The sequence below is a fragment of the Pempheris klunzingeri genome, chromosome 7, assembly GCF_042242105.1.
Source record: "Pempheris klunzingeri isolate RE-2024b chromosome 7, fPemKlu1.hap1, whole genome shotgun sequence".
NCBI classification, from domain to species: domain Eukaryota; kingdom Metazoa; phylum Chordata; class Actinopteri; order Acropomatiformes; family Pempheridae; genus Pempheris; species Pempheris klunzingeri.
The window spans coordinates 15,520,936-15,538,613 of record NC_092018.1 but is presented as its reverse complement, the minus strand read 5'-3'; the positions used below and the strand labels follow the sequence as shown (position 1 = coordinate 15,538,613).

Genomic DNA, 17,678 nt, shown 5'->3' with positions numbered 1-17,678 from the left:
CAGTGTGATTTACCTCTTGACAATGTGAAAACAGCCACTGAGCCGTACTTTGTGCTCCAAGCTTTCATCAGAAACCCGTAAAGACTTTAATGGGTTTGCCCTCATATTTCCTGAAGTCACTTTTTATCCACAGTGCTCCTCCTTTTCCAAACTCTCCCACATTTATTCCACAGCGTGTTCAGATATAACAACATTATTTGACACTAATTGAATTGCAACTTTTCATTCCGTTTTCCTTAATTTAGCGGTGAGTTAGACTGCTGATATCGATGCCACTGGGTTCACACAGCGGACAGTGGCAGTTTGCAAAAATCACAGATCAGCTCTCTCGCTCTCTGTGATGGAAAAAAAAAAAAAGAGTATGCAGAGCAAGACTGACTAATTCCAGATGTTCATATGTTGCATTATGTCACATGCACGAATGGAGTGAGCTATCATGGAAAATATTAGATTCCATCTAATCCCCAGGAAATGTGGACAGAGAAGTGGCTGCAGGAAAGGTGTGCTGGTGCTAATCGCGCCCGACATAATTTGGCGACAGCGGGGTTTTAACCAGCTATGGCTTCTGAGTGCGACCTTGATTAAGATTTAAAGATCGATTTTTCTTTTGTCATTTGGAGTTAAGCTTAACCCTGAATTTTCCATGTCAGGCAAACTCAGTGCAAGATGTCTCGAGTCTGTTGCCAGCTTTTGTTTCCACTCTGTCTAAACCATAAGCGCACAGATGTCTAACATATACATACATAAACATTACATCACAGATCATAACTATGACACAGCCCTCTGCCATATGATAAAAATTCACCAACAACAGGCTCTGGTTATGTCTCCTTTTATATATTTTCTGGGAAAAATTTGGGTGAAGTTCTTCACCAGTATGAACCCTAGAACTTAATTAGTGACAGCTTACAGAGACGTTTTTTTTTTTCCCTCCGTAAGTGAGGGCAGCTTTGTGCCAGAGCAACATTCACTAGTGTCTGGCTTGGGAGGTAGATTAGGTCATCAAAAGAATCAGCTCATTCAGTATCCAAACAGAAATCCATGCTCTTATCGGTCTGAAAATGATTCACTGACTGCTGATAAACAGGGCGCCAAAAAGATATGTGAGAGAGAGAAAACTTCCAGTAACACAGAGACAGAGGAGGAGGAGGGCAAATCCTCAAAAGATGCACCAAAAATGAGGAGGAAACACAACATGCCTCTCCCTCCCATTGGCCATTTCCACAGCTGACATTGTGGCTGGTCACAGTGTGGAAAGCACAGGTGTAGTTAATAATGTGAATAGAGGCTCTGGTTGATTTAGGTGCTTTAGTTCAGCCTTCTGGTTTTGTCTGAGACAGCTCAGCGACACCACCTGTGCTTTTCCTCCTGTGGCACGTCAAAATGTCTGTAATCAAAATCTAAATATCCAGAATCACTTAGAAATAGGTTATGATGATTTAGTTTATTTATATTCTGTTGATCAAGCTCAAAGTGGTGACGGCACCTGCTGGTAGTTACTCAGTGCCACTCAGGCAGCATAAAGCAGCTGTTTGGTTCGTGTGTGCTGGTGAAGGACTTGGCTGCAGCACAGAGAAAGTTACCTGAAATGCTTCACGTGGTGCCGTTTCTCGATGAAAAACTACCCACAATGCTCCCGGCGGTTGGAGAACGGAAACCGTGTTTGTCCAGAGCTCTGGCCGTCTTCTGCAATTGCTCTGCAGCTGGGTTTGCAACCGTTGTTGTGGTTAGTCAGTGGAATGAAATCCTTCTGAGGGTTGCACTTGCTTTCACCAACAGTTTAGTGTTTTACCTTTCTACCATGCTGAGGCTGAATGAGCTGCTCCTCAGGCTGACGCTGGCGGACGTGCTCTCGGGCCAACGTGGACCCTGGAGCCGCTCCGCCTGGCCTTCGTCGCGGATCCTCAGAAACAACAGTCTCTCTCCTCCGTGCTGCGGAGGAGGGAGAACCGCCAAGTGGTTGAAGTCGGTCCAGTCAGCGCTGAGCTCCCTGCAGTCGCTCTGTCGACGTTCCCCGTGCGTTTGCATGACCACATTAGGCCTCATCCACGAGGCCCTATCTGTCCTGGTAGCTCTGTGCAGGGACTTCAGGCCCAGCGTCTCCACCATCATGGCCGTCTGTGGATACATCGGACCATTACTGTCCACCTTACAGACTGTGACTGGTTACTCCATACAGATACTTGGAATCATTTGGGATCTGTCGTCACTCGTAATAAGCCCCTGAATGTCTCCTGTGTCCAAACTCTTTGTATATAATGTACAGAAAACATGTCACTGACCAAAGCTGATTTCTCAACTTTTAATATTATTCCAAATGTATGTCTTTGATGGGATTTCTCTTTATTCTAATAAAATAAAACATTTCCTGATCAGTCTAATCATGCACAATATTTGGCATCATTGTCAGTATGATGGGACATTTCCTTTCACTGTCCATTAATGTGTTGATTACTTAACTATAAAATAAAATGTCAGAAAATGATGATGATGACATCCTCACACGTCTGTCATAGAGAAGTAAATAACCCAGAAACTCTTTACATTTAAGAAGCTGGAATCACATAATTTTTTTACTTTTTTTTCCTATCGATTATCAAAATAGTTGGCGATTAATAGTTGACAATTAATCAATTAATGGTTTGCATTAGGCTACATGTACATTTCAAACAACTGCATCTACTAACAGAATGAGCTAAGACAGTTAAAAATGGAAGTACTTGACACTTTATTGCATCAGTTCCACTAATAAATAGTGCCCCACTCTCTCAGTAACCCGACAGCTTCCAACAGATGTTGCTAGGATTCAGTGCAGCGTCCTTCGTCCATGCCACCAGTCAAGAAATCAGAATCTGCTTTCAGTATGTATGTGGGTTACAAAAGTACCTGTAACAGCATTGACCAGTTTTCAAACCCTTTCACTGGCTCAGGAGAAGCGGAAAAAAAAGAAGCAAAAATCGAGTTAAGGCTTGATTGCAAAAGCAAGATAAATATCTTTAAACCTTAAATTGAAAAAAAACAAAAAAAACAAGCAGCTCTTATTTCTTCACCACACAACTGTGTGTGTGCAACATCACTCTTTCCTTGGCTTGTGAAACAAAGGCGTTTGGGATCTCACGCACATACAGCTGGCAACTGAACATCTAAACAACCATCTGCAGTCTGACACGCTGCCATAAAACTGTGTCTACGCTCCCTTTAGGCCACGAAGCATCTTCATACCGCAGTCTACCAGCATCAGCACGTTTGGCTACGAAGACAATATAGGATGAACATACAAAATATATATGTTTTGGTTTACAACTGCCAAAGCCATTGTAGAGATTTTTGGTTTGACAGGACATTTCAAATGACAGTAACATTCACATTTCGAATCAAAGAGCAACTTCAATAATATAAAACCAAATAAAAAGACAATTAAACAAGTGTAACAAAGGAAAGGAAGTACAGCTTCAAATGGTCCCATTACATCGTCAGTCATGGTGGCGGGGCGTGGGCTGGCAACAGGGTGCAACGTCTATTTAAGGTTAGCAACTTCATCTCACTTTAATTACTTCAGTTTGTAGTGTCAATGTAAACTGGAGACCTGAAATCAGCACTATGGTCTCTCTTTTGAGCAGTGAGGCAACAGAGGTTTAACAAATCTACGAATCAAACACCAAACTGTGCACAAACAGCTTTAAAAGCAAACAGCAAACAGTCACAGAAGTAAATGTCACACCCAATAACACGCTTTTGTAAGCTATCCAATGAGATTTTACACAGTAATGTATTCACAAACTTTATGTAATCTAACTTGTGATGCTGCTCCTGCTGCGAGTTGTGTGTCCACAGAGGAAAGTCCGAAAAACTGCACTGCAATTATGAAGCGGTGACCTGTAGCTTGGAATGATTTAAGACTGTCGTTTACTTCAACTGTGGAGCAAAGACACTTCAAATGATTAGCTGCCAAAGAAAAATATCCCAACTTAACTACAAATCATTGCACTAAAGACAAAAAAAAAAAAAGAAGAGCAAGTGAGGTCTTACAAATCTAACTTCTGTCAGTTAGCAGCTTTTAACGTCAGCTCCAAGAGGCTCCCAGTGAGACTAATCAGCAGAAGTACACATGGAGAGCTTGCTCATAAACATATGGGCATGAATGTGAATAAACTGTCAGTGCTTGTCATTGCTACAGCTACTCAAACCCAGAGAGTAATGAAGGTGTGTCAGTGCCAGGCCAGACCTCGCCACCATGGACAGAACGGCTTCTCTAACAATAGTACAACAATGATGCCAAAGGTTTCTGAGATAATAGACAGTGAAATACAGATAATATGCAACAGTGAGATACACATCTGTTGAGTAAAAGATTGCATTAAAAAGAGCCTTGACACGAGACACATTAACAGGACTTTGTCTTCTCTTGGTTTCTGCGAACAGGCGCTCTGTCGCCATCTGTACGTGTGCTTGCCAGGCTTTTGTTGTTTGGTGATGAATGGTGCGTCTCACTCGACGGTCACGGACTTGGCCAGGTTTCTTGGACAGTCCACCTGTATTCAAACAGAAGAGAGGTCCTTTACCAAATGACAAACAACAGCCATATGAATGGACAACTACAAGCGACTGTCAAACTATCTAGTACGATTTACCGAAAGCACAACAGTAACACGCTTTAATGTGCGAGCCAGTGATATGGCAGCCTGACAGCGCCGCTCTTATGATTCCCAAATCCTCGGCCAGAACGCTCCTCAATGCTCAGGCGTCCGAAACTTTGACAGATCAATCAAAGACAGAGTGTGGGTGTGTGAAGGATGTTTGCTTCTCTATCAGAGCAGCAGCACAGTTTGGCACACTCGTGAATAGTTATCGACTTAAAAACCAAGAGCTGAAAAGGGGCTGCGCTGCGAGGACATCTCTCTGATTTTAAGTGCTCGAAACCCACCGTCAGCACTGGCTGTGTTTACGCCGTACTTTAGTTAAAATGTTTACTTTGACCTCTGTTATCATGTAGTGAAGCAGAGACAGAGACGTACACAAAAAGGTACAGCAGCTAATCCAGCGCTGTTTAGACAGTAAGCTACATCTCTGACAGAAACAATAATACTAGTAACACTAAATTCAGTGACGGCGTTCTTTGCAAACACGGTTTTTGTTACCGTAAGAAATTTGCCAATGACGAGTTTGAATCTGCACACAGATTGATGTGTTTACATGCAGTTGTAATCCTTTCAGTGCGGCAGCCAAACTCACCATCACCTTTGCCACAGTGTTCTGAAATAAGGAGGTTTACAAGCTTCCACTCAAAATTAGGTTGTCTGAGTGAGTTAGGAACACAATGAGCTGCACTTATAAACATTGCATCATGTTTATTTCTGGTGGTGGTTTCTCGATGCCTTTGCTTTGCCCAGAGAGACACTGAGCTTAATGTAAAAACATATCTCCCTTATAATGAATCTATTGGCCAGTTCACCACTAAATGTGAGAATTACGCTCTCAACTTCACTTTATCAACCTGTATACTCTTATCATAACCATTTTCAACAGGGGACAGTGTAGGTAAACACTGGCGAACTGGTGATTCTGGACGTTTTTAGTTAGAATGATGACCGCAGATGCAAACGATGGACATGTGGGAACTGAGAAACTGATAAGTGTCATTTGGCAAAACAGATTAGCAGGTACGGCTGAGCCTGGAGGGACGGTGCTTACGTCGTAACCTCGGAGGACAGCCAGGTGGAAGGACAGCAGCTGCAGTGGGATGACGCTCAGGATGCCCTGCAGGCAGTCCACACAGTGAGGCACTTTGATGGTGCGGCTGGAGTTCTTGATGGTCTCGTAATCGTCTTTGTCGCAGACCACAATGGGGCGGCCCTGCAAGTCAAACATAGACAAATCATCGATCGGTGTCGCCCTGAACCTGGGTGCAGGACGCAAACAGTTGAATCTCAAAATATACCTGCTTGTTTCCCCCTTCCCACCCGCTCCGGGAAGGGGAAAAAAGCAGGTATATTCTTTTCACACCTCTTAAACCCACATCTGCTGCAGATTACCAACAGCAGTGATGTCACGCTGAACCGACCCCACCCTCATATTTACTGGGGTGAAGGATCAGAGGTGTGGCACAGACAGGACTGTGAAAATTAACCTAACATGCAAAATGTGCTGCGGTCATCAAGTGTCCAAGGAGTTTAATGTTTACCATTTAAAATGTGTGTTTCAATCAGTTGGGCTTAGCGGTGAAACGGGATCTGAGACAGGCTCAGAGTCTTTGGCGGAGAAACACAAGACATCATGAGACTGATGACGATGTCATCTCTCTTTGCAGCAGTTAGTCTTAAACATTTCACTTTAATATTTCCTGAATGTATCAACATTTATGACTCAATTTCCATTGAATTTGGTATTTCATGGTGTGTGTGTGTTTGTGTATAGGCCTTACCTGGCGGGCAACAACCTGCTGCAGGGCGTTCTGACATTTGGTGTAGGTGTGGTCTCTCATGATGATCATGATGACCGGCATGAGTTTATCCACCAGGGCCAGCGGGCCGTGTTTCAGCTCTCCAGCCAGGATGCCCTCTGAGTGCATGTACGTGATTTCCTTGATTTTCTGCACGAGATGAAAAACGCCCACAGGTTAGGAAATCTGAGTTTACGCCTCAGTTCGTGTCTGTCATACTAAGATCACTTTTCTAAGACCTGAAATTTCTTTGCTCAGTGCTTTCCTATTCAAAGGAGGAGCGAGACAGTTACCTATAATTCACTACCCAAGTCCAAGAGTAAAAAAAAGCTAAGGAATTCCTTCTAGTCTGGCATTACTCTTATAAAGCCCTCCACTGACACTTGGTTCATCACTGCTGTATAAAAGAAGAACCGTGTGCTCTCATCGGATGAAACAGGCAGAATAGAAGGTTGTACTTGCTCACCAGTGCTCCTTCCAGGCAGGTGGCATAATGGTAGCCTCTGCCCATAATCAGTACACTCTTCTGCTGGTACAGCTCCGTCGCCAGCTTCTGGATCTCATCATCCAAACTGAGCACCTCCTTGATCAGATCTAACACAGACGACAGAAAAAAAGAATATGACTGAGGAATTTTTTGGAACAGTGGGAGCCAACAAAACTTTAAAAATACAGTGCATGATCTTGAATAAATGACCCAGTCGACATGCTCCTGCTGCTGTCACGAGGACTGAGACTCATAATGTTGGGCAGGGAGCAGCAGAGTGGCCAGACATTCCTCATTAGTTTACCATTAGGGACATGCCATCATATGCTTTAGATCCAGAGAAGCATGCGAGGGGCCTACAGCCAAGAGCTACTCTCCCCTGCTCTCTCTTCTTCTGAGCTCACTTTGCTTCCTCTTCTAAGAGGGTTGTTTGAACAAACAACAAAAATGAAACAAGCTTCGTATGTACTTGATCTTTGCTCTGAGAGCTGGTTTTCCATCTCTATACATTTTAATCTCACATGTGATCATGTTTCCCTGGCTGAAGCACAATTATACTCGCGGCTTGATTTACCTGGAAGCACTCTCAGGCCCTGGATTATCTCACGGCGTCTGGGCTGCACGGAAATCCTGTCATCGCACATCAAAAGCGCAAACATGATCAGGGCCACAAACTGGCTGGTGTAGGCCTGCAGAGCAACAAGTCAGAGAAGCAGATGCTACGTGTTATTAATGTTAGCACAATATAAACACACACTTTTCACGCTGTTTTCCTTGTTGACCAATTTATAAGGACAACAGCAGATATTGTAAAATTGCTTACTGATCACTATTGTTTTGTGCCAGTTTCTGCCTTTATTGAGCAGGGACAGTGAAGGAAAGGAGGGTGGGGGGTGTGACATGCAACAGAGGTTACGTCACCCCTTACACTACAATACTGAATACTAAGTCCAGCAACCAGATCCTGGCTTTAGTCTCTCTTTCAGTAGAGATCTTAGAATCTGTGTCTTTGTCTCCCTGCTTTGATAGTGAACTCTTGTTTCCAGCTAATAATCTGCACCAGATGAGAAATGGAAGAGGAGATGGGTTTTAGTACACGCCACGCAGCATTAAAAAGCCTGCAGTCGAATTCGGTCAAGCTAGCACTGCTCATCCTGGAAAACACTGAACACGCAACATCACATCAGAGAGCAGAGAGCACACTCTCTGATGTGTCACCGCCTGAAACCCCAACACATTTGAGCCTCGATGCCTGTCGTCATCACAGCCCACTCCCCCTCTCTGTTCCTTCATCGCCGAGCACGTTTGGAAGCCTTCCATGCCCATTTGGGAGATTCAATCAGTGCTCGAGCGAAGCCAAGTCATTTCACGGGACCCTCTAGACTCAGAAATGCCAGTGTCTAAGGCCAAGAAAATAGCTGTAAAACCTTTACACCGGGTTTTCCCCCCTGACAGCATGCTAACCACAGTCCCTCAGAACTCTGACAGTCTGCGCTGTTGGGTCAGATGTGGCAACATATTTAAAACACATAGTAAACTGTGGTGTTCGTGGTGTGTTCACGTCACCAACTTTTCAGTGTTTTTCATGCAGAGCATGCTGACTGTTAGGTGACCACCCTTACATACAGCTGAAACATGAAAAGATTTCCTTCAAACAGAAACCTTTATGGACTAGAAAACAAACTTTGTAACCCCTGTAAATTCCCAGTGGACTCTGCTACGCAATACATAAGGGCAGTCTACTTCCAGCCGACCTGCCAGAGGGATTTGCCTTTTGATAGCATCAAAGTATTTAGTCTTAAGTCTCGACTTATTCCATAAATCTTGAATATGATCATAAGATTTGGAAAAATGTCTGTTGCCATTTAACAAGAAAAAACCTTGAGTGAAACAGAGGGAAAAAAAGGCCAAGTAGATGAATTTGGAGTCATTTAGCAGTTGGGTGCGATACTCCAGTGATCTGATGAGCTAGGTTGTGCAGTGTTTGGTTGAGCTGGGTGTGGGGATGTGGCCCCGCCAGCCAAGCAGTAAATGATGGCGTCTCTGAGGCGTGCTCTGGGGCTTTGGAGCAGCTCGAGAGTGGCTGAGCCAAGCCCAAGGGCTGGGCCAGGGAGGGACCTGCTTCACTCTCTCTCTCTCTCTCTCTCTCCCCGCTAGCCAGGGCTCCTTCTGGTTTCTAGAAGGGAGTGGGGGGAGAGGTAGAAAACCAAGGATCTCAGCTTTACATGAGTTGAGATGAGAATATCAGGCTTCTTCAACTCCCCGCTGGGATCCTTGTGGAGGAAAATGTCAGCTTCCAAGAGGCGGGGCAGGACTCGCAATGGAGTTTTCATCTGGGTTTCATTCAGTGTCACTGGGCATTGAGTTCATTTATAAGATGATGCAACAAATTGGTCTACGGTTTCTTCAAGCTCAACTCACCCAAAATATTAAAAAAAAACATGTTTCTTCTAACTCGGGTGCCATCCATGCATACAAATATTTATGATGTCACTGGGAAACATCGTAGCACAGATGAATATGTGGCAGTTCTCATGGACACATGCTCGTGGCCAAAGAGAAATTGACACATTGTTTGTCACAACTGAGCAATAGGTTGAGTGGGTGTCGTGAGCTAACAGTAACTGGTGATGTAATATAAATCTCTGTTGGCTGTTTACATCCAACAGAATAGTCACCAACTCTTTTGTCTCGTCACATCCTTCAGTGAAAAGTTATGGCAGTTGGCAGGTGTACGTCAATGAAAAAGAGGACTGCAACTAACGACCATTTTCCTAGTCATAAAAATATCAAACTAATATAATACTCTAAGTGCTTTTGCCGTCCAACCAACAGTTCAAACCCAAAGATATTTAATTTCCTATCGCAGAAGATTATGACAAATTATCTTTTGAGAAGCTGGAAGAAATTTTCAAAACAGATATAAACAGTTAATTGATCATCTAATTTGATGTAGACTCATTTTCTGTTGATCAACTACAGATTTCAGCACTAGTTAAAGTGTCAAGCAAGAGAGTTATTTAAAATGGGTTTAAGCAGTCTGGGAGGGAGGGAAATAAAATGTATTGCATTTAGTGCAACCTGAACCTTTATCTAAAAAAAAAAAAACACACACACACATTTCACCACGACACATTTCCCCCAGTCACAGTTTGTAAGGTCCATAGGCTGACCTTGGTGCTGGCTACTCCGATCTCAGGCCCGGCGTTAATGTGGACTCCGCAGTCGGTCTCTCTGGAGATGGAGCTGCCTACTGTATTGGTGACGCCCACAGTCAGAGCTCCTCTCTCCTTACAGTAGCGCAGGGCCATGAGGCTGTCAGCAGTCTCCCCTGGAGGATTGGCAGGAATGGAAAAACATAACAGTTTATGCAAAGTAACGGTCTGGCAATAAAATCATGCTGATTTATTTGTTTGTTAGGAAATAGCAACACTTGAGAGAAATATCTCACACATCTTGCAACAAAAATAAACATCACACACATTAATAAAAACCCCACCACATATTCAGAAGCAGCAGACCGGTACAAATACAGAAGAGCAACTGTACTGCACAAGTTTGACTTAACAATTTGATAAAATTCATGCTGAGCACAAGACAGATAAATCAGGAAGAAGCAAAGTGGCTCCCAGGGATGGAAAGAGGAGGACAAATGGGGAATGTGCACTCGATCAAGTCCAGATGGCACCGGCCTCCCCACCTGACTGGCTGATGAAGAAGCAGACGTCGTCTCGGAAGACGGGAGTGTTCCTGTCCAGGAAGTCGCTGGCCAGCTCCACCATGACAGGCAGCTCGGTCAGCTCCTCCAGGACCTGGCGGGTCTGGGAAAGCAACAGAGCACTGCTCAGCATCATTCTGTTAAAACAAGCCAGTCGAGCTCAGAGCGGAGAAGGCGCCGTCACTCAAACCACCACAATACAGCTATCGCAGATCCTACAGGTCTGATGCATGTTTCCAATATGTGCATGTACACCATAGAGGAAAAAAGCATTTGTTTGGTGGCTACTCACCGCTACCCCGGCATGGTAGCTGGTGCCGCATGCAATAAGGATAAGTCGGCGACACCTCTGGATCTCTTTGATGTGGTCCTTCAATCCACCGAGTGTCACTGAAAAAACAAACCCAACAGCCAGTCCATCATTCTGTTCCATTATTTTCCACCTCATTAAAAAAGGGGCCACAGAGAGCTGATGAGAGTGCTGAGAAAGAATGTGAAGAAAAAAATAACAATCTCTGACGCTTTACTTTTTTACATCTATGTAGTTCTGTTAATTTTACTCAAGAACAAAGAGGGGAAAAAAGACAATTTAAGCAAAATTTAAGAGACAAACTTCGCCCAGACCCTTGTTGAAAAACAATTCTATGACTGAAATAATCAGTGTGTTCTTATGAGTTTTGCATTTTGGAAATCCTAAACTGAAGACATTTGATCATGTGTTTGAACGAAATGCATGAGGGGACAGAGTGGAAAATAGTGCATTTCTTGGTGTTTTATGACATAACTGAGAACTCATCAGACTGCTCTCTAACCTGTGTTGTTGTCGAAGTTGACTCTGCCTCTCATGGTGTTGACCACAGATTCTGGCTGCTCAAAGATCTCCTTCTGCATGAAGGAGCTGTAGTTGCCTGCGGTGGGAGGATCAGAAATGAGGGGAACATTTCCAACACTAGTAAAAAAAAAAAAAGGTAAATGCCTCTGAGGCACACAGTGATGGACTTTTTTATAAAGTGTGAGCTGCCATGAGGCTGCCTGACAAGGGTCTTGTTGACATGCATTGAGTACCTAAAAACAACCGCAGCCTCCTGGAGAAGCAAGAAATTTTTTTACAATGTTTTACTGATAATCAGACTCTCTTAATAAAAAGGCAGTAACTCCCTACGGTCTTTTTTATTAACATATTCAGAACCAGAGGGTAAGCCGCCTCTTAAATGAAGGAAAAACAAATGTGAGGCAGCAGAGAGATAGTGTTTTTCCATCAATAATAAACCGTGACACTGAAATATGCGAGCGTTTGTCAGCCTGCCTCTGACAGCAAATTGGGTCATGCGAATTAGGTTATTCAGCAGAAAGGCTCCAGAAACTGAAACGGAGGAGAGAGGCTGAGTAATGACAGGACCACAAAGGAATGTAGAGACCAGCCAGCGTCAGTTCACCTCTGCCCTCTGCTGGACGACTGAGGAAGAGTCAGCGGGGAGGAAAGAAATGCCATAATTCACAGACTTCTAATTAATAGGTTACAGGCGGTGGTGAAACATTTTCCATTGTGTGAAATTAAACCACAACGATGAGGTCAAAGTGTCGTCTTTCAGTTCACTTCCACATTGGGTGAACAGTGCAAGGTGTCCCTCTTATACTTAGTTCCCCAATTGCAAGGACATAACAGCAGGATGCAAATTATTATTAATTTGACCAATATATTTTGGTCCTCTTCACTTTATTAGTTTGTTTGTAAGTTTGCTTGTTGACTTATATGACAGGAATATTTTTTTGGCTGATGGACTGCTGTATAGATAAAAACAGCAATTTAAAGAGAACACTTTGGGCTCTGGGAAGTTGTGATTGGTATTTCTCACAAATTTTTAATGTTCCACAGACTAAAACGATGAATATATAAAATTATCTGCAGATTAATTAATTATGAAAATAGTGGAAACATGAAAAAGCAGACCTAATCCCCCTTAAAAGGAGTAGTTTGAGATCTTGGGATGAGAGTTAGATGAGAGGATTGATACCCCTTTCATGTCTGTGGGGTCAATATGGGGCTATAGACATAATATATATAAGCCTTCAATTTGGGAAACTTTGTATTAAAAGAGCTACAGTTTCTCCACTGTAAATACTCTCAAATTAGAGCTGAAATGTACTATTTATCCTCATTAGTCCGTGTTTAACATCAAATCTTGTGTGCTAAAGTACAAAGCTTAAATCAACAAAAAATGGTTCACTGTCCTACTACAAGCGAAAAGTCAAACATAAAGTCCTGCACCTCAGGGGTGATTTTAATGGCAGTGGCTTTCCTGGGGGGTGCAACTGATACAGCAGGGTTGTAACTAGCTGGGTGATAAGAACAACGGCTTCAGGGCTGTTTGTTAAAAGCCAGTTCAGCTATGCGAGCAGCCAGTCTCCCAGCAAGACTTACATAATAATAACGGGGTTCGGGGCAGAATTACAAGCCAGCACACCAATGATTTATCTGCAAATATGGCCGGGAGTAATGAAAAGAACAAAGGCCGACCTTCCACTCACCCTTCATGATCTGTTGTAACTCCATCTGCAGGGTCTGGATGGCGCGGGCTGGGTAGTCTCCGGCCCTGCGCTTTATCCTGTGGATGGACAGTCGGCCTTCCATCACAGCGGCCACGTCGTCGTCCTCCAGGAAGATCACCCGGTTTGTGTGCTCGATCACTGCGCTGTTGAGAGCCGTGCAGAAAACGACATTTGATTTACACTCGACAGTTGAGAGTGGACACAAACAGAGCCGGGGGGACGAGGGGGCTGTTTCATGGAGAATGTTTGGATGCTGTAAAAGGTTGGTTTCAAAGACACAGGTGTCTGCTTACCTTGCATCAGAGGCAAAGTAGTACTCCACAGCTTTCTCATCCACAGGGAACAGGCAGGTGTCCTGGTCTGCTCTCGGTAGGGCACCGCAGCTCTTCTTTTCTTTAGCTGTTGAGAAATAAAAAAAGAATAACTAGGCCTCGGTCCCAGTTACGCAATCACATGTGGACGAATTCAACTAAAAACAGAAATGTGAACTTACAGCAGCGGTACAGCACAGGAATATGATCTGTGGACAGCTTGTGATCACTCCTCACTCCCATCAGCAGAGGACTTCCCCTCCTGCACAGCAACATTTTTATGAGCCAACAACACCTTAATCTGTAATAACTAACAAGTTTGACAGCATCAGCGGGAGTGTACCTCGTGCCCACGGCCTCTCCGGGGTAGTGGACACTCTTGAAGACCAGGGCAAACGCTCCCTCCTGGTGGAAGAACAAACACATCAGACAGGCTCTTCTATCTGTTCATCACTTCAAGAGCAGCAGTGCACGTGAGCAAGTCCTTACCAGCTGCTGGGTCACCCGTTCCACCAGTGTGGCGAAGCTGATGTCGTCGTTCTCCCTGTTGTCGTACATATACTTCACCAGTTTGGCGATGGTCTCCGTATCGGTCTCTGACTCAAACTCGTAGCCTTTGCTCTCCTGGAGATAGAGAGAGACAGTTAGTCTCCTGTCAGAGTGATGAAAAGATGTCTAGAAGAGTTTATGAAAGCTACGTGCTCACCAAGAATTTCCTCAGGTCTTTGTAGTTGGTGATAATTCCATTATGAATGACGATGAACTCTGCGGACCAGAAAGAAAAAAAGTGTCTGAGCTGCTCTGGAATACGAGATAAAGCCTTTAGCGGTGTGGAGTTAGCCTTCCACTTTTATCACAACTGACCATTTGTCTTGTCAGATCTATGGGGGTGGCTGTTGACTGGGCTTGGCGCACCGTGGGTGGCCCAGCGGGTGTGAGCAATGCCGAGGTGGACATCAAACTCCACGTCCAGGTCAATATCCTGCTGTTCTAAAGGTCAAACAAACACAGAGAACATTTAGTATCCAAACTGTACCACGATACAAATGATGACAAAGTAAGGCTTCATTTGTTAATCACTGATCCTTGTCAAGTGAACGTCTTCGTCTCAGCTTACTGTTGATCTCTTCATCGAGAGCCTTCACTTTTCCACGTTGCTTGATCAGTTGGATAGACTTGGCATTTGACTCCCAGTCCTTGCCATTGCCGCCATCAATTCCGACACCTGACAAAAAAAGAAGAAATATCATTAGAATTACTATGATTAAAACTGTATTATGCTTTTACTACCACTTAGTAAGTAATGTCCTGTTTTTAAGGTCTAATATCAGAACAGAACTCTAACATAATGTGCTGCTAATGCATTAAAAAAAACCTTTGAGACCTGTGTGAAATGTAAATGGACTTAACAAACAGTAAATTAGCTGCATTACTGATGCAGCAAATCTCACCCTGCAACATGATAACAATGGCTGCTGAATAATTCAGAAGACACCAGTCTCGCTTTATGTTCTTAGCTCGTTAGAACAACTCAATGAATAAAATTAACATCATATTGGACACGCTGTAAATACTCTCAGCAACTCAGGGGCATTATCAGAATAATCGTCCTGCAGGCAGGCAGTAAGGAGATAGTGAAGGAAAGGACAAAAAAAAAAAAGTGTGTTTTGATGATATGAGCCTTTTCCCATCTCTCTCACCAGCTGAGTCGTAGCCTCTGTACTCCAGACGCTGCAGACCTTTAATAAGGATTTCAAGGATCTCACGGCGAGTCCTTGGCACGTGGTAGTTGAGATAGGCAAAGATTCCTGAGCAAGGGAACAAAATGTTAAGATGTAGAGTGGTGTTTCTACATAGAATATTTCAGCCCATTAAAACAGATTTTTGTTTGTTACTTCTTTTAATAAATGTCTGCTTAGAAGTGTGGCTGAAAGCATACATCGATTGAAATGAAGTCACAATATGTTTAATATTGAATTTCTGTCCTACACTAATAACAAGAATGTCTATAGCAAGTTGGCTGCTGTAACCAAGGGGGACGTCCCGGGATTCTTTCAATACATTTTATTTCGAACATGTAACAAATAACATGTAAGGAAACAAAACAAGAATAACCAATAGCATGAATAGTAAACATACACAGCAAATTCTCATTAAACAAAATAAAGAAATATTACACGTCTGTAACAGACTTAAATAATGAATTCAATGTTTATATTTCTAATTTGAATATTTACTTAAGTGTTAATCAAATATAACTCCAATAATTCTCCTAATGTTTATCCTGTTCAATCGAGCATGGCCCAACAGAGACAAAAAAAAAAACAACCAAAAAACAATACCAACAACAACAAAACCTTAAGAAAGTGGGACAAGCATTACTTAGTGATGACAGATGTAGTTTTCTGTGTGAAACCTCTTTTGTGGGTGATGTGTGAGAAACCAGTCTTACAGGAGGGAGGGTCTGCTTGGAGACAATGGAGTGTATCTTTAGACCCGGTGTTTCCAAAGAAGCTATCTCTTGCCCACGGAAAGGGTGGGAAAGGAAGTAGCTGTCACAGTGGTACAAGAAATCTCATTCACAATGTCTTTTGGTCCGAGATGCTTGTACGCAACTGTGACTGCACATTAAAACCATCCTTCTAACGATCTGCATATCATTTCAAAATGGTTACAGCATCACTGTGTAAATCATTTGTATTTGTTTGTGTATAATTACAAAACTGACACAAAGACAATTGTGGTACAGTAACAGGCCCACATATGTCAAGACTAGGGCATTTAATTGACTGATTTCAGCAATAATCAGCAAATCTTCCCGCAAATACTCAGCTGGTCCCAGTTTTAGCTCACACCGACAGGAATGCCAACTTAATTGGCCAAAGGGGGGCATGAAATACGGCCCTGTTACACAGCTAAGCGCTGACGGATAAATGCAGATGTGGAGCCAGAGGGATGCCTGCCTCAACAGAGCATTCATTCAGAGGAGCAAGTGACCAAGTCACTGAGGCAGAGTAGACCAACCTTTACTGAGGAAACAGGTTTAACAGGAGGCTAAATTAACCACAGCAGAGTGACACATCACAGCCACAGTCGATATGAATAGGGAAGGCATCTGTTCTGGTTCCTAAGAATACCAACTAGTCTATCTGGTCTGATTACTGAACTCTGATTGTAGTGACAGTGATGGGAGCCAGAGAGGCATCAGTTATCAGCCAATGTGTGAGGGGGGGGAAAGACAGACATTATTCTACGACACAGTTAAAACATAAAACATCACATTAATGTATGTCTAATCCAAGAACGTCACGCTAGCTGTACAAACCAGAGAGACATAGCTTTAGTGGAAAGTTACGCGATGGACGTAACGTTAACGTCCTCTCAGACCGCGGAAGCAGTGAGGCTTCAGCAGGAGGACAGCAGGACATCGTTTTCACGTAACTCGTTATCATTATCGACTTGCGGTTTGACACTCTTAATCACACAGACAACGTGTAGAATAAAATGAAACAGCGGCTACTTTATATTTGGCTAGCTGACAGATTCAGCAGCACCAGCTCATGTTCGCTAACTCAGATTAGCCACCCCTAGCTAATTTCAACTGCCCTGCGCCTTTTTAGCTTAACCCGATACCAGCAGCCTTTCACATTTGATGTATTAACTGCTCTAATAAATGCGGGGTACGATATATTTCCTACTGAGTGATATAAACACAGAATTTATTGAGTACTCACCACACATGTCTACAGTTTGGGTGCCAGTAGCTACTCGGGTAGCTGGAAACGTCTGTCACTGAAGCTACGCCCCCTCTGACTTCACTGAACCAGGGCCAACCGCCTTCCTCCATGGCACCTTCTGATTGGTCGAGCGGCCTGTCAGTCAAGTCACACCTACAGACACAGGCTCTCCTGACGTGGCATCAGGATGCAGATCCGTGGGCAGGTCAGCTCCTCTACGGCCAGCCCGCAGATCCCACTGGACTGCTGAACCCACCTAAAGTCAACACCACTGCACAGGCACAGGTCTGTGTGCTCTCTGCCTAACGCTGAAGAATGTCAGAGTCTGCACGGTCAGAACTCGCTGACTGTTATTTGTGGCTAACTGACTAATCATTGGTATTTTTGTTGAACTGTATCTCCCTACACTGTTGTGTAAATGATATGTTATCCCCAT

General features: G+C 43.6%; 1 protein-coding gene across 1 annotated transcript; it reads right to left on the bottom strand.

Annotated features, from left to right (window-relative positions):
- Positions 1-2,704: 2,704 nt before the first annotated feature.
- LOC139203707 (glutamine--fructose-6-phosphate aminotransferase [isomerizing] 1) lies at positions 2,705-17,308 on the bottom strand. Its single transcript, XM_070833551.1, has 19 exons — positions 17,240-17,308; positions 15,206-15,313; positions 14,623-14,730; positions 14,370-14,495; positions 14,212-14,270; positions 13,995-14,129; positions 13,849-13,910; positions 13,688-13,767; positions 13,488-13,593; positions 13,174-13,337; positions 11,457-11,552; positions 10,937-11,034; positions 10,627-10,747; positions 10,100-10,257; positions 7,501-7,615; positions 6,906-7,033; positions 6,422-6,589; positions 5,692-5,853; positions 2,705-4,532 (listed from the first exon to the last, which is right to left on the bottom strand). The coding sequence occupies exons 1-19, from the start codon at positions 17,244-17,246 to the stop codon at positions 4,488-4,490; spliced, it is 2,046 nt and encodes a 681-aa protein (XP_070689652.1). The 5' UTR covers positions 17,247-17,308; the 3' UTR covers positions 2,705-4,487.
- Positions 17,309-17,678: the final 370 nt, after the last annotated feature.